Source organism: Balaenoptera borealis (assembly GCF_965194805.1).
Source record: "Balaenoptera borealis genome assembly, chromosome: 13".
Lineage (NCBI taxonomy): Eukaryota > Metazoa > Chordata > Mammalia > Artiodactyla > Balaenopteridae > Balaenoptera > Balaenoptera borealis.
This window is the reverse complement of record NC_138870.1, coordinates 2,753,580-2,781,131: the sequence shown is the minus strand read 5'-3', so window position 1 is coordinate 2,781,131 and position 27,552 is coordinate 2,753,580. Positions and strand designations below refer to the sequence as shown.

General features: G+C 38.4%; 1 protein-coding gene across 21 annotated transcripts in view; it reads left to right on the top strand.

The window, feature by feature from the left end:
• ERC1 (ELKS/RAB6-interacting/CAST family member 1) overlaps nucleotides 1-27,552 on the top strand; it is a 417,262-nt gene that overhangs the window by 25,890 nt on the left and 363,820 nt on the right. For all 21 annotated transcript variants that reach the window (XR_014233070.1, XM_082349076.1, XM_082349081.1 and 18 more), the window contains exon 2: nucleotides 5,534-6,358. Coding sequence is in view for 20 of the 21 variants with exons in the window: in XM_082349076.1 (XP_082205202.1) it covers nucleotides 5,690-6,358 (669 nt within the window). In the remaining variant the exon portion in view is untranslated. The remainder of the gene's footprint in view (nucleotides 1-5,533; nucleotides 6,359-27,552) is intronic.

Below are 27,552 nucleotides of genomic sequence, written 5' to 3'. Positions count from 1 at the left end.
AAGAAAATTTTTATATGCAGTGCCAAGGAATTTGGATTCTCATTTTGGGATGCCATCAAAGGAAGTATGTAGATGTGTGCGATTATGTCATATTTAAATTTTAGAGCAGTGGGTGTTAAACTTTTTTTTGGTCCAGCATCCCTGTACACTCTTATAAATTATGAAGGTCTAAATAGCTTTTGTTTATGTAGGCTATACTATTTACCATATTAGAAAGTAAAACAGAAATTTTTAGAACGTAAGAGTACACAAGTACACATTCCATTAGCTGTCATTGGGATAATCCCACATGTCATGTAGCCTTTGGAAAACACTGCTATATATTTGTGAGAATGTACAGTGAAAAAGCAAATAATGTCATAATATTATGAAAATAGTTTTGCTCTCTTGGACCCCCTGAAGGGTTCTGTTCGGACCCCTCTGTGTCACTTTGTGGGACTTGGGGGTAACAGGGATTCTGACTTACTTGGATAATTGTTGTATTAGAAGATCATTCTGGCAATGGTGTTGAGAATTGTTTAGAACCTATAAAAAGAAACACATTTTAAATTGTGATCCAGTACGCACATGTGTATTCATATGCACACTTGAAACAAAAGTTTCAGGAAACAGTGCTGTGTTAGTTACCTCTTGTTGTATAAAGAGTTATCTCAAAGCTTATTGGATTAAAAAAACAGACATTAACTCACAGTTTTTATGAAGAGCGTAGCTGGGTGGTCTGGCTTAAAGTATTTCATGAGGTTGCAGTCAAGATATCAGTTGAGTCTGCAGTTCTGAAGGCTTGGCTGGGGTGGCAGGATCCCTTTCCAAGCCGTCTCACATGGCTGTTGGCAGGAGGCCTCAGTTCCTCATTGCATGGTGCTCTCTGTAGGGTAGCTCGAGTACCCTTACAGCATGGTAGCTAACTCCCCCACAACGAGTGATCCAAGAGAGTGACCAAGACAGAAGCCCCAGTGTCTTTATGAGTTAGTCTTGGTAGTGATACATCATCAGAAGCAAATCCTTTAGGTCTAGTATACATTCAAAGGGAGAGGAATTTTGCTTCCCCTCTTGAAGGGAGGAGTATCAAAGACTTTATTCAGGTACCTTAAAACTACCACAAATACTTGTCGGGAGAGTGAGTCCTCCATGGGTCTCTTCTTTCCTGCATGCCCTGAATGCGAGGGCCTGACTGCTCTTAACCTGGGCCGTTTCTCAGGATTGTGTTTGCAGCGAGCCCCCTTGAGGGATGAGGTAACGTCTCCCATTGGGGGAGACCAGGCTTACTTACTGCTTACTGTAAAAGTGGTGGATTCCCTAAACTCAGCGTTCCTCTGCAAATCCACTGCATGTGTAGCATCTGTCTGGGCCCCCTTGTGTCACCTTGTGGGACTTGGGGGTAACAGGATGCTCATACTGCTGGCTGTGCTGTGAGTAATAAAGTTCTTTGTCTCTGACTCAGGAGACTCATGTGTTCTGGCTGATAAGTAGAAGGAGAAGGTTTGAAGTAACCACAACAGATACTAGATAGGGAGCTAACAAAATATTGGATAGGAAGCAAACTAAGGGACTCGTAGGACTCTGGGGCCAACACTATGGGCTCAAACTGAACAGCTGCATGATTTTTTCCAGCAGCAGTCGGGACTCCAGGTAGGTAATTGGTGAAGGTGTTTCTTTTGGATTAATCAAGGGCAGGGGAGTTTGGAATGTGAAATTATTTTCTTTAAACTTTTGTGGTATAATTTATGTACGATAAACTGAACATATTTAAAGTCTGTAGTGTGATGAGTTTTGACCTGTATACGCCTGGGAAGCCTCACCCCAGTCAAGATAGTGAACATTTTCATCACTCCAAAAATTTCCTCCTACCCCTTCATGATCCATGCATCCCTCAGCCCCAGCCCCAGGCACATACTGATGTACTTTCTGTCATAATGGAGTCCTTCTAGAATTTTATATAAATGGAATCATATGGCTTAACTTTTTTTTTTTGGTCAGAATTCTTTTTTGTTAGCTGTTTAAAGTGCAAGAATTATTATCTGGTGGTGGTGGATCTGGCAGATTTTTAAAAGAAATTAAACATTTTTAAACCCAGTCTTTCCTGAAGCTCATATTAGAAAGCCAGAATGAGGGCTTTAGACAGAGCTGGTGAATTCTCTTCTCTTGTTGTAGAAATGAATATAGTTCTGATAGCAACAAAAGTCTCCACATGCAAATGCCATTTTGGGTCTGAAAGTGGCTTGAACATTAGAGTGCACCCGCTAATGTTGAAAACTTGATGTGGATTTTTGTTGCTAGATCTTAGCCTATTTAATAGTGTGGCTTAGTTACTTGACTACCGGGAAATAGAGTTTTGCACAAAAGCACAGTTGGGAATTTTTTTCTTGACTGTGGCACTTTAAAGTTCTGATGGCATGATTCCTGAGACTCTTGAATTATTATTCTTTATTTTGTTAGTTTTCCTTATTTTGTTCTTTTTGCCCACCATCTTTTAAAAAAGACTTTCTCCTTAATAGAAAGATAAATGTGATTATTTAAGCATTACACCATGGAAAACCTAAGGTGTGCCTTAAAGTTTAGGTTTAGAGTCCTAGATTAGCAGGATACCCTGCCTTAAAACTGGAGGCCTTTAATATCCTACGGACAATTGAGGTGTTAACATCAGCAGATGATGGTGGATAAGCATAGTAGTTAAGGGTTTCCAGGGCTCTGGAATTCGGGCACCTACCACTTAATAGCTAAGTCACTTAACACCTATAGGCCTCACTTTCTTCGTCTGTAAAGTGGAGATAACGACAATGCCTGTGTTGTAGGGGGCTTATAAATATCAGATTAAATCTTATAAAATTCTTAGCACAGTGCCTGACATATGGTAAACACTATATGTTAGCTTCTGTTATCATTCAAGGGATTCTGGGTAATAAATAGCTCTCTTATTTTAAGCAATATTCAGATTACTTAACAAAAAGAAAAACCTTTGCATCCCTCTTTGGTCTTGAAATAGAATTCACTTGAACAGTAGTATGTCACCTACCTTACAGTCCAGATTAATCATGAAAAGGAATGTTTACTTTCTGAGCTAGGTTAGTCCTGGGAAGGAATTTCCTAACATTACTAGCAGAATATTGCAATATCTGAACTTGGTGTACTATTGCTATTTCTGAGACGGAAGGCTCAGACTCTGTGTTTTTGCTGTCCTGCTTGTTGTTACCTTAGGTCTATCTTTACTGGATCTCTAGAGACGAGACTGCCAGTATATTCATATTTCTGAAGATCTTTAACTTGTTTGAGTTTGGTTCAAATATTTAGACCCTTTAAAATCTTTTGACCATGTGATTTACTTGGATTGCATTCTCAATTGCATATTAAAATATTATTTAATATGTTGAAATCTGTTCCTTGACCTAAGCCAATTCTTTGGTAGAATGATATTAGGAAATCATAGAGATCTAGTTTAGATCCGTATTGATTTAGGTTTGAGAGGAGTGTAGAAAGTAGATAGCTATGATATGTGTTTTTAAAATTTGTCTTAATTACTATACTTGTAGAATATGAACATATTTTCCTATTAAAAAATTCAAGCATTTGACTATTGTGAGTCTAAAGCTTTACAAGTGAAGCTAAAGCCTCCACAAACATTTCCCCCCAACCTTAGAAGGCAAATTACCTTCCCCTCTAACCACTGCTGTTTCAAATTGGGCATTTCTCATGTAGGAATTCTTTATGTATTTTGTATACAAATTTTTATACATACGTTAGATACTTTTTCACCAAGGGTTTGGTTTTTCTTTTAATTTTTGGTGTATTTTGTCATTTTGACATAATTGAACATTAGTCATTTTTCTTTGTTTTTTTGCCTTTTGTTTCTTATTTAAGAAGCCCTACCTTAACTCAAGTTCACAAGGATATTCACCTAAGTTTTCTTCTAGTACTTTTAAAAAAAATTATTTATTATTTTTGGCTGCGTTGGGTCGTCTTTGCTGCGCGCGGGCTTTCTCTAGTTGTGGCGAGCGGGGGCTACTCTTTGTTGCGGTGCGCGGGCTTCTCATTGCAGTGGTTTCTCTTGTTGCGGAGCACGGGCTCTAGGCACACGGGCTCAGTAGTTGTGGCTTGCGGGCTCTAGACCACAGGCTCAATAGTTGTGGCGCACGGGCTTAGTTGCTCCGCAGCATGTGGGATCTTCCTGGACCAGGGATCGAACCTGTGTCCCCTGCATTGACAGGCCGATTCTTAACCACTGTGCCACCAGGGAAGTCCCTCTTCTAGTACTTTCAATAGTTTTAAAATTTGTATCTTTAATGGGTACATAGAATTTATTTCTGGGTACTGTGTGAAGTAGGGATGTAACTTATTTTTTTCCAAGAGCACCAGTTGTTCAAACTCCATTTATAGAATGATTTGTCCTTTCCTCACTGTTTTGAAATGTTACTTTTAGCATATACTAAATTCACATATATAATTTAGAGCCTATTCTTGGCCATTTCTGTACAGTTTTAATCACTATAGCTTTAAAAGGCTCTGAGTCCTTATAAGAAATCCTAGGGGTCAGATGTGGTTTTGGAGTCCAGGTTTTTTCCCCATAATGCCCAGTGGCGTTATGCAGTATCCTGTAATCATACACATTGTTTTCCCAGTGACGTGTACGAATAATCACACTAGGTGAGATACGTATAAACAATAAGTGACCTCATATCAAATCATGCCAGGTTTTGCCAGTAAATGAATTAAAAAGAAAAAAAAACCTTATTTTCAGAGTTTTAAAACATTTTTGCATTGCAAATAAAGGATCATGAACCTATAATGTGTCTTGCTATTTAGGGGACATCTTCCTTTGTTCCTCTGTTTCAGATTGTTTTGGTTATTGTTGTACCTTTACTCCTCCATTTGAATTTTGGAGTCAGCTTGTTGGGTTATGTGAGGGATCCTGTAGAGATTTTCATTGGCATGTGGAGTAGTTGGGGAAGAACTGACACCTTTACAATGTTTGTCTTCTCATCCATGAACATGGATAACTTTCCTTCTGTTCAGGGGTGTTTTGTAGTTTTTCCAAAAATTCTCGCACATTTTTGTTATATTTATATAGCAAAGTGTCTTTATGGTTTTGTTGCTATTGTGAATGGGATTTTTTTTAAATTGCATTTTCTAGTTGTTATTACTAGTGTACAGAAAAGTACTGATATGTATATATTGATCTGTGCCTAAGCAGTTTGTTGAGTTCTGTTATTGGTTCTAGTACTTGTCAGCTGATGATCTTGGATTTTCCAGTTAGAAAAATCATATATTCAAACACTGAGTTTTATCTTTTTCTTGCCAATCTTTATACCTCTTATCTCTTTTTCTTTTCCCTTTGCTTGGTATGGTTTCAGTATTCAGTTTTGAGACATGTTGAGTGTTTTTACAATGATGTTTACTGAGAAATAAGTTATGCTGTAGACAGGGACAGGAGCAAATAGATGATCGAAGGGGAGGTCTTGCTCAAGGGGGGCAATGAAGAGTGTCTGAGAGGGGAAGTGTTTCTTATTGGAGGAGTTAATGTGTGATCTTTTCATTACAGATATGGTGTAAGCTATTTCTTCAAGATTGGACAGCTGAGGACCTGGTATTTCTGATTAGCCTTCAGCAGACTTATAGCCATAGAGAAACCTCACAGAGTTCCGTATCTTGTTTTCTGCTTTACACCTTTCCTGGCACCTGAATTCATCTTGCAACCATGTATGGAAGTGCTCGCTCAGTTGGGAAGGTGGAACCAAGCAACCAGAGCCCTGGGCGATCACCTCGGCTTCCACGTTCCCCTCGCTTGGGTCATCGTCGAACCAATAGTACAGGAGGGAGTTCTGGAAGCAGTGTCGGAGGTGGCAGTGGGAAAACCCTTTCAATGGAGAATATCCAGTCCTTAAATGCTGCCTATGCCACTTCTGGCCCTATGTACCTAAGTGACCATGAAAATGTGGGTTCAGAAACACCTAAAAGCACCATGACACTTGGCCGTTCTGGAGGACGTCTGCCTTATGGTGTGAGGATGACTGCTATGGGCAGTAGCCCCAATATAGCTAGCAGTGGGGTTGCTAGCGACACCATAGCATTTGGAGAGCATCACCTCCCTCCTGTGAGCATGGCATCCACCGTTCCTCACTCTCTTCGTCAAGCAAGAGATAACACAATCATGGATCTGCAGACACAGCTGAAGGAAGTATTAAGGGAAAATGATCTCTTGCGAAAGGACGTGGAAGTAAAGGAGAGCAAATTAAGTTCTTCAATGAATAGCATCAAGACCTTCTGGAGCCCAGAGCTGAAGAAAGAACGAGCCCTGAGAAAAGATGAAGCTTCCAAAATCACTGTTTGGAAGGAACAGTATAGAGTTGTGCAGGAGGAAAACCAGGTTAGTTATATATATATGTTTGCCTTTCTGTATTCTGTATGTATGAAACAATTCATGTACATAAATGAAATGAGCCATTCTTTCTCTTTTCTTTCTTAGGCTTTTCCCTTCTTGGTTCATTTATTTTCCTTCTTCCTGTTTTTCTTAGTATTTTGTGCTCTCCATTTCTTCGCCTTTTCCAGATTGGTCCTGTGCTTTAATTTGTTTCTGGCTACCATGACTGCTTGCTCACAATTCTTGCTTGTTTCTTTTCCCTAGCTTCTCTTTCTCTTCCTCTCTTTTCTTTCAGCATATATTATCTTTTTTCACTTCTTATGAGAATGTAATTTTGCCACATGCTCTAAGATCCATTATCAAAATTATTCAGGCTATGTAACTTAAGTGTGGGGTATAGCATTAAGATTTACCATAGTAAATGTTAAAAAAGTCAATCTTAAAAAAAAAACCTATCACAAGGCAAATCAATATGTTGACAGTACAGAACGGAAATTAATTTTAAAAAGTTAACATTGATGATGTACATATTTATTAAGTACCAACAATGAGTAGCAGTTCTTTCTCTTGACATTTAGGAAAGTTTAACTTCAGGATCCTTTTTAGAAAAAATTCTTTAATTCTTCACATTTGAGGATTTAAGGTGGAAGAAAGGCAACTTGCTGTGATTGGTTATATATAAAATATAAATTAGATTTTGGTAGAAGTTGAATGTTAAATTGAGGTTATTGAATTTATCATTGAATTAGCTAGCCTTCAGTGTACCTTTTTGATGATGCTGAAAATATGCCTATCACCAAGACGGTTTTAATTATCCAGCAACCTGGAAATTTCCAGTCCATTTTAACGAGGAAAAAAAATTATTGGCTTACTTCTTTATTTTCAAATAATTCAGGCAGCTAATTATGCCTGTACTTTAAAAGCTGTGTGGATAAAAAGCAGTGACAATAACCTTTCTAATTATCAAGCTACATTCAAAGGCAAATATTTGAATCTTCTGAAAAGACTATGGTGGGAACTCAGCACTTTAGTCCAGAGGAAGTGAAACAGTCCACAGGGCTCTGATGCCAAAAAAACCATATGCGCTGAAGGAGGGTGAACAATGCCTTATCGAGATTCCACCCCCTGCCCTAATTACACACCAGTGCTGGCAGGAGTGTATTCTTCCTGCACCCACTATAATTACCACACAATCCTAAAATTGTATAACTTTGGTCCAAAAAATGAAGGGTGCAATTTTAAAGTAAAGTGAGACACTGCAATGAGATACAGAGAACTGAAAATGCTAATTAATAGATTATAGTGAGCCGGCAGTGGGCCCTAATTAAACTCTGCATTCATTACACCCTCCATAGCCCTCAGAGGCTGGACATTTTCCATTTTACAAAGAAGATTGGTTTAATAGGATTTACAGTAATTAAACAAATTTCCCCATTTCAGTTTGAGATTGGGGATTTAGACACATTCTAAATGTTTGATCTGATTGGACCACAGAGATCTTGGTCTAGAGTCCTATCACATGAAAAAACACATTTGCTTAGAATTGCCTAATGTGTATGGTTCATTATTAGGAAGTCCTTTTAGAAGATTGTTTCAAAAATAAATATCCAGCTGTTTTTATGCTTTGTACTCCTTTTGTTACTGAACTTTCAAGTACTGGTGGTTGGAGAAATGGAACAATATATGTTTTAACAGGAAAAGCCTTTTCTTTTTCTTTTTTTAAATTGAGAATGAGGAAGGCTTTTGGTGTGTTTACTTGATGAAGAATAAAAGTCCAGCTGTGAGCTTGGTTGAATTGCAAAGCTAAGGCTTTGGATGATTTATATTTTTTAATTTTATTCTAACCAGCATCTAATAAAGATACTGTCATACTTCTTTTTGGTTATTATGCCTTGTAATATTCCTGTATGTTTAGTTGGAAGCTTATTTTTAAAATAATTATTTTAAACCACTTTCATTGGAATTTTGTGTGATCACAGTACATTTAAAAAAATATTATAGTATGGCAAGTGAGTTTAATGTTTGTTTTTTTTTTTGAGGCAGCGGGTGACATTTTTGGCAAATTTTTTAAATTAATTAATTAATTAATTAATTTTTGGCTGTGTTGGGTCTTCATTTCTGTGTGAGGGCTTTCTCTAGTTGTGGCAAGCGGGGGCCACTCTTCATCGCGGTGCGCGGGCCTCTCACTGTCGTGGCCTCTCTTGTTGCGGAGCACAGGCTCCAGACGCGCAGGCTCAGTAGTTGTGGCTCACGGGCCTAGTTGCTCCGCGGCATGTGGGATCTTCCCAGACCAGGGCTCGAACCCGCGTCCCCTGCATTGGCAGGCGGATTCTCAACCACTGCGCCAACAGGGAAGCCCGAGTTTAATGTTTTGCTTTTTGTATTTTTTTGCTCTTGGAGTTTGATTTTATTCAGGATTCTGATTTTTTGATTTTGATTTTATTTATTTAAGGATCAAGAGAATTTGAAGTTTAGAAATTAAAAAAGAGACTTGCTCTCTGTAAATCTTTGTTTTGTCATTTGTTCTCACTGTTTGGACACTCATGACTATTAACATTTTAATAATTTTAGGTTGTACCTTGATTTGTCGCATGGTGAAAGCCATTATTATTTGAATTTAAATAAGCTTTTTCATGAGGTTGCTAATTGTTTCACTGTCATTTAGCGTCTGATTTCAAAATCTGGGATCTCTGTCTTGGACTATTTGTTTAACTTTTCTTTTTGATAATCCCGTTTTAACACAGAGATGAATTATGAATGATTATTCAGAGTACTGTGGATAAATCGGTAGTCTAGTCTCTTTTCCAGATAGATTTGATCTTTTCTGGTATTCCAGAAATGGCACGTGTTAGAGGCACTGTGGGGAATGTCCTGAGAAAACTAAGTCAAATGTAAGATAGATATGCTCCTTTTGGGGAGTTAACAGTCATTTTGAGAAGCAAAATTTGTTCATGTGCAGCTTATAGAAATATAAGCTACCCATCCATTGGATTTTGTCATGTGCGAAGGTATATAAATGCGTGTGGGAAATTGCCTTCTTGTAGAGCTGGTAAATTTGCTTACCTGGGATGTAGTGGAGTATTATGGAAAATGATCCAGTGAATCTAATAAAAACTGTTGTACAAGTACCTGACAGGGCTTATTTGTGAGGAAATAAGAGAAGTTACCAGAGGATTGCAGTCTCTCTTTCCCCTCTATTACATTTTGCAGTGTGGTCTAATGTGTGATTTCATCTCAGTGATAGAATTGGTTTTATGGGTTTGCTAATTTACAGAATCTATGAAGATGGCAGCTTAGATATGAGTTGGGAAACCCTTTTTTTATTCTTTCGTGCAAAAGAAACCAGGAAATGAACTTGGTTTTTTTAGTTACACTAATATTGATCAAGGGAGGTCATAGTTCCATTTTAGTTTTTAAAATCATGCTGTCCCTGGAACTTGCTATCATGTTACCACTGCTCTATTTGCCCGGAAGAGTATTGGAGGGGCCTGGAAACCATGCTTTATAACAAGTGGTTGCGGGAACTCTAAAGGAGAGACGTGTGGCATTTTAGTTATATTCTGTGTTTCGACGGGCAGCCATGAAGAAGGAAGTTTTTTCCCTTTCTTTCTTCTTTGGTATTTTTTTGGGAAAGCTAGTACTGGAAAAATGAGTACAGATACGAAGGTTTTAGGTTCTGGCTCCATGGAGGAATGTATTTTCTAACAAAGCTATATCCGTTTGGTGCAAGAGTCAGTTTCACAGTCCAGTGCTTGACCATCACTGGAATTGGTTCCTGGGAGGCCAGATGCCTCTGACAGCTATGTGGGTGCTCCTGGTCTTTCAGCTCTGCAGGGTGCCTGCAGTGACTTCTCTGGCAGCCATTTAGAGAGTTCCCCCTCCTCCCACCCTCTTTTGCTGCTCCCGGCCTAGCTTCCTCCCTCTCTCCCTTTATGACAACTTTATGGAGGTAGAATTTAATTCATCCTTTAAAAGTGTGTAACTTTTTTCTTTCTTAATCTGACTTATTCAAAGAAGAATTTGAAGATAGTAACAGGAAGTTGCCCTACGGTGTTCTCTAACAAGGGAATGAATGACATAACCAAAAAAATTGTTTAGGAGCAGCTTTTATTGCTCGTCTTCAGAGCAGATTGAAGGAAGGCAGGCAGGGAAAGCGAATGAGTTCGTTGCAGGAGGCCTGGATTTATTTGGGTAATAGGAATGGGGAAGGAGGTGCACATCCACGAAGTATTTTCAAAGAGATATTGGGATATAGACTGTGATGGCAAGAGAGAAGACTGCGATGAACTGTGGTATTGAGACTGAGGAAATGTTTTTGCCATTGATGATACATGGTTAGAGATTAGAAAGTAGAACTAGATTAAGGGTAAGAAGTGGTGAATTTAGTTTTCATTATTTGAGGAGAAGTTTTTCGTAAGCATTTGGAAATAAGAGACTAGTGACTGTGACCTCAGGTACAGGCACAGGGATGTCGTTATATGTTTGCTTGTTAATGCTGGAAATTTTACTGATCTAGTTAGTTCAGTCCCACAAGCTGAATGTCCCTACTTGTGGGAGTTAGGAGTGGAGAGGAAGAGAAAAGCCATTAAACGGCACATGTTTTATGTATGGTTTATCACCCGCTGTGTCTGTGTCTTGGTCTTCTGTCTTTCTTGTGGTATTTCTCTTTGATGGTAGATATCTTGAGTGACTCTCTCGATTACTGAAAGTCACTCTTCATTTAGAAAGGTGAATGTTTATATTCCTGTCATGAACAAACTTTTGCTAATAGACGTCCTTTATTTTGTTTTAGTTAACAAGTTCATTGAAATTAGGTACCTCTGCATGATGAATTTGGAGTAAATTTGTCAAAAAGAGAAGTACTGTGGAAATGTGCTTTCAGCAAGAAAATGATTATCTTCATATTGAAAATGTTCTGTTCTTCCCTAAGGACAAGATTAGAAATCTTTCATGAACTGTTTTTTCTCACTTTCTGTGCTGCCATGTGCATCTCCAAAAACATTTATTTTTCCTTCTGGAGTTGGAAAGCTAGTCTTTAACATAGATGTGTTCCTTTTATTTTTCCATATTATCAGCAGTAATGCTTACTGAAACTACCTCCCTTTCTGTTTGTTCTGGCAGTCTTTCCTACCTAATAGGCTCATGGTAAGTTCTGTTGCATTTTGACAATTGGTAGAGAATACTTGGTTGAAATGACACCTGTCCAGCTTAATTTCATCTGTGGACCTTGTAGGTTGAGAAGGTGAGAAACAATTCAGCCTTGATGTGCATACTGTACCATCCCTAGCTGTGGCTAGTGGCTCATTTACTTCCAGAGCATGTGATATGCAGGACCTGTTTTGCTTTGAAACCACCCTTGGAACTGTTCTGATTTTGGATGAGCCCTCAGGCACTCAGGTATGGTCCCCTTTAGCATCAGTTCTCAAACTGGCCTCAGGATGCGGTACACTTGTACAAATTATTGAGGAACCTCAAGTAGCTTTTGTTTATGTAGGTGTTTATCTATCAATATTTGCCATATTGGAGACTAAAATAGAAATTCAAAAAATATTTACTGATATATTTAAAAATAATGAACACATTAAATGTTAGCATAAATAACATTTTTAATGAAAAATAGTTTTGCAAGTCTAATGTCTGGCTTAATAGATGATAGCTAACTGTCATATCTGCTTCTGCTTTCAGTGGTCTGTTGCAATTTGTTGTTTGGGTTGAAGTATATGAAGAAACTCAGGCTTCATATAAATAAGTAGTTGGAAGAAGCAGGAGTATTTTATTTTATTTTTTATTTATTTATTTATTTTTGGCTGCATTGGGTCTTCGTTGCTGCACGCGGGCTTTTCTCTAGTGGCGGCGAGCGGGGGCTACTCTTCGTTGTGGTGTGCGGGCTTCTCGTTGCGGTGGCTTCTCTTGTTGTGGAGCATGGGCTCTAGGCCCGTGGGCTTCAGTAGTTGTGGCTCACAGGCTCCAGAGCGCAGGCTCAGTAGTTGTGACGCACGGGCTTAGTTGCTCTGCGGCATGTGGGATCTTTCCGGGCCAGGGCTCGAACCTGTATCCCCTTCCTTGGCAGTCGGATTCGTAACCACTGCGCCACCAGAAAAGTCCCAGCAGGAGTATTTTATTTTATTTATTTATTTATGGCTGTGTTGGGTCTTCGTTTCTGTGCGAGGGCTTTCTCTAGTTGCAGCAAGCGGGGGCCACTCTTCACCGCAGTGCGCGGGCCTCTTACCGTCGCGGCCTCTCCTGTTGCGGAGCACAGGCTCCAGACGCGCAGGCTCAGCAGTTGTGGCTCACGGGCCTAGTTGCTCCGCGGCATGTGGGATCTTCCCAGACCAGGACTCGAACCCGTGTCCCCTGCATTGGCAGGCAGACTCTCAACCACTGCGCCACCAGGGAAGCCCCCCAGCAGGAGTATTTTAAAAGCCTTTTCAGATAATTGTGGATATATATATATATATTTTAAAATTTCTTTTTGGCTGCACTGAGTCTTCGTTGCTGCACGCGGGCTTTCTCTAGTTGTGGCGAGCAGGGGCTACTCTTCGTTGCATTGCGTGGGCTTCTGTTGCGGTGGCTTCTCTTGTTGTAGAGCACGGGCTCTAGGCATGCGGGCTTCAGTAGTTGTGGCACGTGGGCTTCAGTAGTTGTGGCTCGCAGGCTCTAGAGTGCAGGCTCAGTAGTTGTGCACAGGCTTAGTTGCTCTGTGGCATGTGGAATCTTCCCGGACCAGGACACGAACCCCTGTCCCCTGCACTGGCAGATGGATTCTTAACCCCTGTGCCACCAGGGGAGCCCGTGGATATGTTGAAACCACACCAAAATTTGACAAGTGGTAGTTTTTTTTTTTAACGCTTTATTGAGGTATGATTTACATGCCATAAAATTCATCCATTTTAAGTGTACAATTCAATTAATTTTTTTAGTAAATTTACTGCGAGGTGTGCGATCAAAACCATAATGTAATTTTAGAACATTTTCATCAGTGAGTGGTAGTTTCTTACAGTTAGTGCAGTGTGGAATCTGAAATCCTATCAGTGACCTTTCCATACTTTGTTACATTAAAATAAATTGGTCTGTCTTGCACTTCGAACAGATCTTTTACATGTAGAGGATATACATGAATAATACATATGCCTTCTCCTGCTTTTGTAACACTGTGTATTGGTCATTTGGAAAATATTGGTTCATTGAGTTATGTAGGTCTTCCAAATGTTGACACATTTCATTAGACAGATTTTAAAAATTCATTCATTAATAACACTTCCTATTTCATCAGAAATGTCTTCAAGTATTGGTAAGCTCACCAGACAGGAGATACAAGTTTTCCAAAATTCTGAGTTTTCCTTGAAACTCGGATTCTATCATTGGCAAGAAGTATTGCCAGTTATTGTCTTTGAGTTGACAGGTCAGTTTAAATTTTGAGAAAAATTTATCTGTATACCTGAGTCTGAATAATCATTGGTTGTGAGTTCAGTCTTTTAAATTAAAATGGTGCTTGTTGAGACAGCCATTGTATTTCAGTGTGCAGCAGAAGTGCTTTATGCCTCTGAGAAAGAGAGACCTGAATGATGTGACTCTTTGGGGTGAAATGTTCCAGGCAGAAGGGACTACAAGTCTAAAGGCCTTACTGGGGTCTTCTGACTCTGGTAAGAGGTTGCCACTAAGGGTCTTGATTAGTTTATTCTTTAGCTATAATACCCCTCTTCTCTTATCTGTTGTGTTGTAATAAAACGTTGTGGTCTTTGACATCAGCAAGGCTTCTGCTTCTTCGCCATGGTTTAGGAAATTGTACTATTTCTTCAGTAATAGTAAATAATGGGAAAAGACTGGATAAAACCTAATACCAAAATTCAGCCCAGACAGTATTAAATAATGGAAAGCTTTGCTGTTTTAGAAAGCTGGAAAAGTGCTTCTTCAAAGTTTTGGAATGAATTTATCCATGTGCATTGAATGAAACTTCCTGCTTTGAGATCTGTCCTTAATTGTTTTGGTTGTGCGTTCTCAGATATAAACCGTGGTTAGAGATGCCACCCTTTTTCTGACAAGCTTATGAAAGTGTTCGTCTGTTTTTAAATACTAGTTTTAATGTTTAATATTTAATATTGTTGATTTAACAAACATTGAGCACCCCCTTTGTATCATTGTATTTTTCTGCTGAACTGCTCTTAAACTAGAAATAAAGCTGTAAGCAATGTGAAAACTATTAAGGTGGTAAATTGTTTTCTTGAATTTTTGGACTCCTGAATTAACATTAACATTAAAGTGTCTTAGTGATTTAGAGGATCTATGTAAAGAATACTTACATTTTCTCCTGGATTGTTCTTTTCACACTGTATCTTATTTTGTAGGGTAAAATGAATAGGAGGATAATAGACTTCTAGAAATACATAGTACCCCTTAGTAGAAACATTAGTGAAAGGAATAGCAACAAGTTGAAAAAGGTCAAAAGATCCAATGTTTTCTTCTTGTTGCTGTTTGTTGATAGCATATATTTTTCTGTCATTAGAGAGGTGCCTTGGGTGGGCTATCTTAGCCAGTAGTTACAGTTGGCTAACCAGTAAATATTCTCCTTATTGAATGTTTTGCAGTAAGGATTTTTCTTTGTCTCATCAGTTACCCAGTTTTTACTGTGAAGAAACTAAAAAAAGGAAAAGGATATATTGATCAATTTTTGGTTGTAATTGTGATTTTTAAATTTGTTCACTCTCTGGGAGCCATTTAATATCCATAACCTTAAATAAAGGAGGTCTTAAATTCTTCAAGAACTATTGCATACTTTAAAAATTGACTTGTGAGCAGTGCTTGAACATTATAATTTGTTGCCCTGAAAATGAGAGCAAATCATCAAGAATTCCTTGACAGTGGGAATCTGTATTACTATTGCTTAACTATTAGAAAGCATTGTAAAATTCTGAAAGAGAGCGAGCTCAATTTTAAAGACTAAGAATATTGGCAGGCAATGCATATTAAGCCATTCTCATGGAAAATTTTATGTAACTTTTTAATTAACTAGTTTGTGCTTGAGGAATACCCATTAAACTTAAAATAGGGAGCTGTTGTTGAGTGCAGAGCCCATGATATGTGCTGGTTTCTGCTAAAGTTACCTTGTGAATGTTTAGGCCTATTATTTTGTATGTTTCATCTTGATTTGGTTTTTAAATTCTCTGAATAGTAAAAAAGAGAAAATATGTATTTTTATTTTCTGATACTGCCAGCATAAGATATGATGAGAGGTTGGCATCCACTGGCTTATCACACAATACATTTTTTTGCCTTAGAGCAGGGATTTGGACAAGTTAACCTCTTAAATTTTCCTCTGTGCTGTAAAATTTTGTGATGAAGAACTTTGTCCTTAAAAGCATAACTGAGAAACATTTTTTCAGGTTAAGTCTCCTCATTATTTATATTGAGTTCTCCTTCTATGTTTTGTGAAATCTAGGAAGAGATATGTGTCTGTAATTCAGATATTTTCATTGTCAAAAAAATATAAATAATGGTATGTTATAGATGACTTACAAACCATCTGTAAAGACTTTTGGATTGGTATTTATATGTATTATTCTTTGTACACCAGTATCATTCCTGTTGTTGGTCTGAGATAATGGTATTAAAATGAAAGCAAATCTGCTTTGATTAGCTGTTCACAGATAAATCTTTGTTTAAGCATACTATTTTTATTTATTTATTTTTACACAATTGCACTGTTTACATTATAAATGTCCTACAGAATTCACTCTATTTCAAAGAAAAACATTTTTTTGGGAGCTAAGTGAAAACTGTTGTAGTGTAGGATTTAAAATCTACTGAGAAAGTAGAAGAATATATTCAGAAAACGTTCTTAGTTTTAATTATCTTTCATAGATTGGATAATCTGAGTAATTAGTAATTTATTCTAAGAGCCACATGGCTCTTGATGGGCATAGGCATTTAGCATAGGTGCCAAATTCTTAGGAGAGAAGCATACTTAATGAGTTCCAACCTTTCCTATCCTGTAATTTCATGAGGTATATTTCTTGTTTCTCTGAGAAAACATGCTACCCATGGTACAGAGCATTTTCAAGAAACGAAGCAGTTAAAAGAGAATCTACTTAAATAGTAGTGGATAAATTCCTGAATTTCTCTTGGTATTTTTGGTGATAGGTACTTGTTGTTCTCAATTGTTGGAAAGTTTTGGGAACATCGGCTGGAAGCATAATTTGGATGCAGAAGGCAGTTTTTGGATTTAGGGTAGAGAGGGCCCAGGATTCCTAGATACCCTGAAATGCTTAGGATAGCCCTGCATTGAAAAATTCTCCCTTATTCCATATGATTTTCAAACGTCTTGCCAGAAATTTGTATAGATGAGAAATCTGTTTATAATTACCTGAGCCTAGATCCTAACTATATACATAAATGGGCATGAATACATTAGCATCATTTTGAATAGCTGCAGTGTACATTGAATTTTCTAGCATTGGGACTACTGTGTAAGTTGATGGAAGATCGTGCTTTGTTTTGTTTGGAACTTTATGTAGAGTTTTTATTATTTTAGAAAATGACTTAAGCAGCAACATTGCATTGTTGACCAGTGCATCCACCAAGCAGCCTCTCTCTGCACATGCCCATGTCAGCATTTCACATGTTAAAATACATGTTATTTTATTATAAAACTCCTTATCTTTCTTTCACAGAGCATTGTATTTATTTTTTTGGATTGTATGTGAGGGTAGGCTTATTATCTATGAATTTTATTTTAAGATAGTAAAGGGCACATTACAAAATACTTGTTATAAGAAGGGGAAGGGTGGCCTTGGGTCTGATGAGCTTGGGAATCACTGGTGTAGTGGATAGGACACTGATTCTAAAAAAGGAGACTTGCATTCTCATTTTGATCCTGGCTCTGCCAGTCAGTAGTAACTAGGTGCGTGACCATGGGTACATGGTTTAATCTTTTTGGACCTGTTTTCTCATCTGTAAACCCTAGAGGGTTGGACAAGGTGGTCTCTAGAGATTTCTTTCTTACTTCTACAGTTATCTGATTTTTAAAAAAAATTTATTTATTATTTATTTGGCTGTGCCGGGTCTTAGTTGCGGCACGTGGGATCTTCGTTTCCACGTGCAGGATCTTCGTTGTGGTATGTGGGATCTTTAGTTGCGGCATGCGGGATCTAGTTCCCTGACCAGGGATGGAACCCAGGCCCCCTGCATTGGGAGTGCGGAGTCTTAACTGCTGGACCACCAGGGAAGTCCCACCAGTTATCTGATTTGTTTTTGTCAGTTTTCCTAATGGAATTCTCTCTAAGAATCTCTTCACTTTGATTTAATGCCCTGGTTCAAGACTGATTCACATAACCAAGGTAGGCCCTTCTGGGAATGAGAAATACTTGACTATTGATGTCCTTTCCAAGGTAGGCAGCATAAAATCAGTGCTTGCATATAAAGAGCAAAGAGCTTTCTTGTGAGTTTCATCGGTTGTCACATGGAGAAAATGCTTTTATGATTGTTGTGATAATTAAATGAGATTAAAGGAGATAATATGTATAAAATTATGGACAAGACTAAGTGCCATAATAGGTATACAGAGCAATCAATGCCAATTGGAACCAAGTCTCATATTTCATAAATACAAAGAATGTTGTAGAACATTTTTTGAAGTATGGGATGTATCTTATAATCTGCTGTGAGGAGGGAAGCAGTAGCATGGGACCTATACAGTTTTTCTAGAAAGTGGGTCACAATGGATAATAAGTTTCATTTGGGTAACTAATTATTACCAGTGTAGCCTTAATATTCCTGAAGGAGTTACCAGGAACTTTGAGTAGGGTAATTAGCTCTCAGGATTTTCAGTTACAGTCTTACCCATTATTTAACATTTTTATTTCCACAGTGACTCATCCATGAATTATAGAGTGCTTTCCCAAAAGGAATGTAATATTGCTGGAAATAATTTTTTTACTGCTCTGTTTTATCTCTGTGGTAAGGAGTTTCTGGCTGGTTAGTTGGACCCAAAACTCTCTGTAAATAATTTAAACTATGTGACTTTGTATGAAGAAGACTTAACCTTTACAAAACAGTGGAGAATTCTTGAGGATGGACAGCACAGAATGTTTATATTTACTTGTGTTTATTTAAAACTATTTATTTCTATGCTGTTACTTTTTTCTAGCTGAAATTTTTATATAAATATTAATATATGTCACTAATAAGTGCTCTTTGCTCACATTATCTCTGTTATTACTTCACTGCCATTAAAAATGTAGTGTTACGTGTGGTGTTCTCTTTGGTTTTTATATATCATCTACTGTACCTTTAAAAATAGTGTAGTAGATTTGTCAGTGAAAATGAAGTCTTACAGTGACACTGTTGTCAAGTACATCTCTGAGTACCTCCTGTAGAAACCCAATGAACATGTTAATAACTACTTTTATAGAACACTTACAAATGCCATACTAGATTCTTTCATATGTTATTTCTAATTCTAACAAAAATCCTGTAGGGAAGTGATACTGTCCTCATTTATAGGTGAAGAAACTAAAAATCAAGACAGTAATCTGTTCACATCTCATATCTGGGAAGTGACAGATCTTGGTCTTTCTGGTTACAAAGCCAAATAAAATGTCATTGTGGCATTTTCAACTAAGAACAACTGAGTGAAATGCAGATACTTGTTTAAAATATTTATTGAAAGATTAACATGTACATAGTCATTTATTAAATGTGAATATTTTATTTGGAGGAGGAAATACAAGATGGGAAGTATCATAGGATCCAAATGCTTCTGGGAAGGAGTCAACGTTAAGAGAAAGGGCCGAGAAAAGAGATACAGGTGAACAGCTTAGCAGATGGTAAAGTCGTAATTTGGTTAGTTTAACTATCAGCAGGTGTCAGTGACACATATCACTACTTCTCTTGTTTTGATTAGGCAGAAAGCTTTAGGTTAATGATTCCTGAACTTGGAGTTCACACACCAGTAAAATAAACAACCACCACCACCCCCAACACCCCCCAAAAAAGTAGTGGGGCAGACCTGGCATGGGATTGTCAAGTAAAGACAATTAAAAAAAGATAAATGACCTCATACTCGTAGTATCATTTTATAAGAGGAAAAACATGGTAACACCAAAGGAGTTGGAATTGCATAATTACAGAGTAAAGAACAGTCCTTCCCAAGAAAATATAGCTTTTAAGTTTACAGTGACGATTTTATTAAGGATTGGTGGAAACTTGGTCACGGACTGGCATTTAAGATGCATTGATTTACAACAGGGGTTTTATGTTACAGTCTGTGGGCCAAATCATGTCCAGAGGATTCATACATCCCCTGCAAGCTAAGAATGGCTTTTACATTTTTAAATGATTGAAAAAAATCAAAAGAAGAGTAGTTTTTGTGAATGTGAAAATTACATGAAATCTAAACTTCAGTGTCCATACATAAAGTTTGATTGGAACATAGGCATGCTTATTTATTTGTGTATTGTCTATGGCTGCTTTCCCACTGCAGTGGTATAGTTAAGTATTTGTGACAGAGTCCATATGGTCCTTTAAACCTGAAATATTTAATCTGGCCCTCTACAGAGAAAGTTTGCTGACATCTGGTTTAGACAACAGAATAAGTAGTGATAACTAACGGCTACTACTACTCAAAGTAGTAATAGCTTGTATAGTGTTTGCTAAGAAGCAGGCCCCATTTTATGTGCTCTGCCTATATTATTAATCATAACAATCTTATGGAGGTAGGTACTGTTATTTTTATTTTACTGATATGGAAACAGAGGCTTAGAGAGAATACGGAACTTGCCCAAGGTCACACAGCAGTTAAGTGGCAGAGGCAGGATTCAAGCCCAGAAGTTGAGCTCCACGTCTGTGCTCCTTACTACTGTACTAGATGGTCAGGAAGAAGAAACAAATAGGACACTTCAGGACACTAAATGCATTCTTCACATTTACCTTAATTATTTCAGGGAAAGAGGGAAGTAGCCTTATGCTATAGTTGCTCAAAATGTTATTGAGGAGTAGAATGAAGAAATCAACATTGATTGCTTCATGATTCATGAACTTTTTTGTTCGTTGGACTCCGTAGATTGTTCCCAGAGGTTTGTTGATTGAGATGATCTACTTATTGACGTCCTCCTTATTGAACTTTTGAGATAGTGAAGGTCATTTCTGGACCGTATTGTCTAATTTTTGGTATAATTAGAATAATAACTATTACCTTGGTAGAGAGTAACTGTGTTCTTCGCCGTCATCATAAACATTTATTATTTTGTTCTTAAGGAGCAGAAGGTGTACCTCCCAAGTCGATTATATTAAAAATTAAACTTTTGTTGATGCAAACAGATAAGTTTTAATTAAAAAATGTAATGGCGTTTTAAAAAAAAGAATAAATATGGTTTTGTATGCCAAAGTCTGAAAAAAAATTGAATCACCAGTAGTTGGATATTTAGATGAATCTATTCTAGAGGAAATCATTGTCTTCCTTTTAGGGAAGAAGGCTCTGAGGGGAGGAAGTGAGGTTTCAGAAACCGCTAGAATGAGGGAAGGAATGTTAGCAAGTGAGGGACTAAACTGGACTTAGTGTGACCAATTCTAATTTCACAAATATTGTATCGTATTCAGAAACAGCTTTTATACATTCTGACGACAGTATAAAATGCAGCTTTCAGTAAATAGAGGTCTAGTGGCTACACTTTATCTGAATTAAACATCACCTGTATTTTGAGATTTAAAAATTATGGTAACTGACACTCACTGTTAGGATCCTTTGAAGCCTAGAAGCCTACTGTGTCTGAAACCAATTTTAGTGGGTTTAGGACCGTAGAGAAGATAAGCCTGACACTTCAGTAAGGTTATTTTTTCGAATCTTTGAAGTTGCCCAAAGAGTTTACCTTTTTAAAGGTGGAGCCCGAAGCAGGAGCTCCAGTGTTCTGCAGGGCTTGGGCGTGGCTAGGGTGGCTGGAGGGCTAGGTGAAGGGTGGGGCAGTGGCAAAGGTGATTTTTGGCTTGGGTTCACTTTTACTCTCCTGTTCGGGAAGCTGCTCTCCTTTTTCATTTTGGGCCAGTGTTTATAGGCTAGAAATACAACGCAGATAAAACCGCCAGTCCTTTTTATACTAGAGGAAATTGAATTTGTCCAAGTGTTGACTTGTTCTGATTTTTACGTGTGTGTGATTTCCATCTACTATGTTGTTGCTCTTCCTCATAGCAAGGCAAGAGTTACAGTGTTGGTAGAATTGAACTGTGTTGGTAGATTTTTCTTCTTCTTACCTATTCCATCCATAATTTGACACTAATAATTTTGAAGACTGTTGCTTATTACAAAAGTTAGCTGGAATTAAAATCTAAGACTTGACCCTGCCCCGGTTGAGGTGGCATGTTTTAGTCCTTGATAGCTACTGCCACCTCCTTTTCTTGTGACAGATGGCTTCCCCTCCTGGTTGTCATCCACTGCTGACTTTTTTCAAAGAATGAATACCATGTGTTTCCCATTTTGGCTATGATTTTTTTCTGCCCACTCACTGGCTTCAGAGGAACTTGAAATTGGATGTACTTGCTGTTGGCATTTATGGCAGGAAGTGGATACAACGGTGACTCTCTTTGCCAGGTTTTCATTTATTAAAAGAATTGTAGCTTCCTAAAATTAAACATCATTTCTTTGTCACACCAAGAGTAAAATGAATGTTATTACTTTTTTGAAGAATATACTTTTCACTTGATGTTGCATAGTAAATTTTTTTTGTGGCATATTTATTACAAAATAGGTTTTAAAATCTGAATTCCACATACTCAAAAGATTTACAGTATATTAGACTGCAGTCTGTCCAGGATGTTGAATTAATAGATCTAATTTTACGGAGTATAATGAAGATGAAAGGGATTTGTATCACAGAGACTCCAAAAACAATTGAAATCATTTGTGCTGTATGGTATTGAACTTTGAACTTGTATTTAAATATGCTTTGAACTTATATTTAAATATTAGTGTTGGGACTTGGAATTTTTGTCCTCAGAAGTCACTGTCGTGTCAGTCTCCTGTAGCTGGCTAAGTGAATCTCGCGTAGTGATGGCAAGAGCGTTGCCCGCCCATGGCAGACAGCTTCTAAGCCTGTCCTGGTGATCTTGCTAGCTGAACCCAGCTCCGTGGTTCTCAACCTTGGCTGCATGTTGGCATCACCTGAGAAGCCTAAGCGGGGGGGGGGGGGGGGGGGGGCGGGGAAAGATGCCTGGTCTCACCCTTGCACCCGGAGATTCTGATTTAACTGGGGCTGGGGCGCAGCCTCCATGTGGGGAGTTTTAAAAGCTCCCCAGGTAATGCTAATGCGCTGTCAAGGTCAAGAACCACTGGCTACTACTAATGGATAAGAGTTGCTAGGTGAACTGAAACCTGTTCTCAGTCCTCTGTCTAGTGGGGTGACTTGTTTCCAAGCTACAATAGACAAGTAGTTAAAAACAATTTCAATTTGAATGGATAGAGAATGCTTATCATTGGAATCTGAGAGCACAAATATAACCTGAGGTGATTAGATTATGTCAGTGTTCTGTGACATTTCAAAAGCGTTAGCTTCACAGGGTAGCTGGAGAGGTGAATGAGCGCCGGACGAGAGGTAGTCTGTTGGAGTGGCGATGCTCAAGGCATAGGGCTGTTGCTGAGGAGGATGTGCGGGTGAGAAGAAGAGAGCAAAATTAGAATGAGCTCTGGCTTCCGAGAGACTTGCAGTAAAGGGACGGAATGGGAGGTCAGGATGGCTCTTCACCTAGGGACTGCTGCTTCCTCACCCGGCAGGTGTAGCTGGGCTCATCCTGTGAGACCAGGAAGTGGTGGTAGTGAAATGAATGGAATGAGAGGGTTCCCTTTGACATCCAAACTTGTTCTCTGCCTAGTGGCAGAAGGCTCAAATACCTCTTACTAGAGCATTTCTAAGCTTTAGTGAATAAGAATCACCTGGGAGCACTTGATAAAAATGTAAATTTCTGGACCCCACTCCCAAGTTTCTGGTTTAGGACTGCGGGGGTAGGCCTCAGGAATCTGTATCTTTAACAAGCACCTTGGTCAAGGTTAACCAAACTCTTTTGTTCCCTTAGCATCTGTGCAATGTTTGCCCCATCCCTGGTGCTATTCTCTTATTTAGTTTTTTTAAAAAGTTGGCACACTTTAAAAAAATGGAAGCATTTTAAAATGAAATTCTCACTGCCATACATGGAAATCATATCACTTGCAAAAAAAAAAAACCTGTAAAAGTAAATACATAGCTATTTTTAAAAAAGGTCACATATATGTATCATTGAAGATTATCTTAACTATCATTTTGAGAAATGTGCCCCTGGTGATTCTGATACAAGTACTTTCCTCATCATACTTGGAAATATATTAAATAGAGACAAAAACTTTCATTTAGACTGAGTGGTTTTCTGCTGATTGCACACTAGAATTGCCTGGGGAGCTTTTAAATACTTTTGGCCAGTCCCCAGCCCCAGAAAATCTGATTTAATTGGTATGGGATAGGACCTGGGCATCAGTTTTGTTTGTTTGTTTTTTAAATAAACAACAGACATTTACTTCTCCCAGTTCTAGAGGTTGGAGGTTGTAGATCAGGGTGTCGCATGGCAGGGTCGGTTCTGGCGAGGACCCTCTTCTGGGTTGCTGCCTTCTCTTCGCTTGTCCTCATATGGTGGAAGCGGTGGGCATCAGTATTTTTAAAACATTCTCCCAGGTAATTGTAATGTATATTTTGCGCTGAGAATTTAGAGATTTTAAAAAAAAGTACAATGTAAACAGACTAAGAAGCATAAATTCATGAGTGCTAAATAAATTTATCTGGGAGAGTTAGAAGGCAGACAGTGGCCACCTAGGGGTGTGGCAGGAAGGAGGGAAAAGAAGGTAAGTTGGTAAAGCGCGAAGGCTCTTTATTTATCCTGATTATCTCCTCTGCCCCAGCCTGCTTCTCTTGTTTTCTGTTCTGGGTGAATGGTAAGATCTTCTACGTAGTCAGATGGTGCTCAGACTTACGTGTGCATCAGAATTACCTAGAGGGTTTGTTAAAACACAAATTGCTGGGCCTCACCCTGAGAGTTTCTGATTGAGTGGGCCTGGAGCGGGGCCCAAGAATTTACGCTTTTAACAATTTCCCAGGTGATGCTTTGCTGTCACTCTTGAAGAAACACTAATCTAGTCAACCCAGCTAGAAATCTCGAACATTAGACTTAGATTTATTTTCTCTATGTATATCCAGAAAACTTTAAAAACTAAAAAAATAATAAAACAAGCACAAACCCATGTATACATTACCTAGAATTAGCAAATGTTAGCGGTGTGTAGAGAAATATTCCTTATGAATTAGTATTCCCTTTTTGGTCTTAATAGGCTGCTGTATCTTATTTCACACTTTTCCAATGTATTTCACAATTTCAACTTATTTCACAATTTTACAAGGAGTAAAGTATGGCAACTTCTCTGGGCTTGAGATCAGTGCTCTTTGGGGTGAACTACCATAATCTTGAAGAGGTAACTGTGCTCTGTTAACTTGTTTGATCAGTCTTTTAGGCAACAAAGTGAAATAAGGACAGAAAAAAAAGTACAATCCTGATTATATGCTCAATCTGAGAAAAACATCAAAAAGTATTATATATTTAAAAATGAAATTATCAAATGCAATCATGGTACCCTGTTTTATATTTAATCAATTTGTTTATTTGAATAGTTGACATAATTAATAAGCGGAGTCCATTTGTATGTCTAGACATCTGGGAGGAGAAAAGGGTAAGCTGCTCTGTACAGTGGTGTAAATATGTGACAGCTGTGAAAACATAGGAACCTAGAACCTGAAGGGATAACTGTATCATTTGTTCAGTTCTAAAACAGTTTGTTTTTCCTTAAATATAACTGACATTCTGTACAAAATGAGGAAAAAACACTGAGTTCATAATTAGTGCTGTCAACTTGATTCTGGAGCAGTGAAAGTGGTTTTGATTAGTCTAGCCTAGCTTTTTCTCCTGCTTTAAATAGATGGCTCATTTTGGTAGAGACCTCCCCAGCCAAGTTAGTTTTGTGAGATTGAAATTAAGCTGTTTTTATATTCTTCTGAAGGGCATTATTAATCACCTCTGTATATTTTTTCATCTTGAAGCTAATAACAGGATTCCCTGATCTTGCTAGATTCTGTGAGTTTTCCTCACCATTCTTTGAAGTGAGGCTTTGTATGTGGCTTTGGAAAGTATGGACCAACTGTTTGATGAAAAGCTTTGTATAGCTTCAATTCGTCTTCCTCCTTCCCTCCCTCCTTCCCATCCACCCACCTATCTATTCATTTGTTCTAAATATCACATATTTCCTGTAAATTATCCTCTTGACACACTTGTTTCTTTCTACTTTCTTCCAGACTCTTTCTGTTTGTTTTCCTTCTTGGATTATTTGTTCCCTCTTGTTAGAAGTCTTTATCTTCACTCATAAAGTAGACCTTAGGAAAATAATCCTCTCTGTTTTTGTTTTAACAAGCAGGCGAGCTCGTATTTGCAGCTCCCATACTAAGTATATGTAGAAGACAAAAGTAGAGACTTTGCACATTACTGAGGTGTCTGCTTCAGTGATCATACAGTCTGGGAATTTGGTCTCTTTTCTTGGAAACCACCTTTATTTCCCTTACAAATGGGAGTGTGGTCTTCAAGCTACCCTGCCTTTCTAGGTAGTATTTGCTCATGTTTCAAGTGTTTCCAGTAATTTGCATGTCAAAGTGTAGTACCTATGTTATCTCTAGTGCCCTGGCCTTCTAGATTCAGAAAAAATGTATAGGCTATTATTTTTTAAACTGAATTCCCTTTATTCATGGATAAGGATCTGAAAATTCACAAAGGATATTATTTAAATGTTATATGCTATAAAAATTCTGTATTCAAAGTTTGAACCATCATGATTCTCAATTCACGAGGATTAGCCAGACTTTGAAATCTGAGGCTCATCAGGGACTGCCTTCCTTCTTTGCAGGGGGCTGCTCTAAGGCCAAATGGTTCTCCGGGACCTGGGCATGCCCTGTGGTGTGACAGACATCATAGAGCACTTGGAATTGGCTAGGACTGCGTGTACCAAGCCCTTTAGGATTTTTGTTTTTGCCTGTCATTTGTGTGTTGCTAGGATTCTCACCTCACCCCACTTTAAAAAAAAATTCTCTTGGTTTGTACCTTGCCTGTTTGTGTATTTACTGACCTCAGTGCAAAGTTCAGCATTTACGCAAAGTGAGTGAGAGCGTTAGCTGTTTTTCTAGTGCTGTGTCACTGCGCATTATCTAGGATGGACTGCTTTGTGGGTATCCATGTGGTTTCCTGATGAGAGAAAGGAGGTCCAGCTGCATTCACTCTCACAAGATGACCTTTGTTTCTGCATGATCTCTATCCAACATAGCATTGTCTAGCCAGTCTATCAATAAATATTTATTGAGTGCCTACTATGAATGCCCAGTAGTATGCTGGGTGCTTTGAGGGATTTTTTTTAAGAAAGGGGAGCGAGGAGAAAGAGAAAGAAACGGTGACAAGTATTTGAGGAGTTTAAAAGCATGTTATCATGAAATAGATATGCTCTGGGGTTTCTTAAAGATGAATTTTTGTAGGGGTGGAATTCCAGAGTATTTTGGCTTAGACTAGCTTCAAGAATTGGATTATTCATAAGAACAGAATATTAATGTTAAGGATTTCTTCAAATTTGATATTTTATATATAGCTTTAAAAAATCAGTATATCAAAATATGTAGTATATGTCCCCCGATTTCAGGATTTTAAGAAAGTTATTGGAATGGAAAGATATAATATACTAGGGGATTACAAATGGTATATAGGTATATAATGGTCAATTTTTTTGGAGGCGGTATAGAGTCATTATAATATAGTATTAAATGTACAGGACTTCCCTCTTGGCACAGTGGTTAAGAATCCGCCTGCCAGTGCAGGGGACACGGGCTTGAGTCCTGGTCCAGGAAGATCCCACATGCCGCGGAGCAGCTAAGCCCATGCGCCACAACTACTGAGCCTGCGCTCTAGGGCCCGCGAGCCACAACTACTGAGCCCACGAACCACAACTACTGGGCCCGCGTGCTGCACCTACTGAAGCCCGTGCGCCTAGAGCCCGTGCTCCGCAACAAGAGAAGCCACTGCAATGAGAAGCCCGTGTACCACAATGAAGAGTAGCCCCCGCTCGCCGCAACTAGAGAAAGCCCGCGCACAGCAACAAAGACCCAACACAG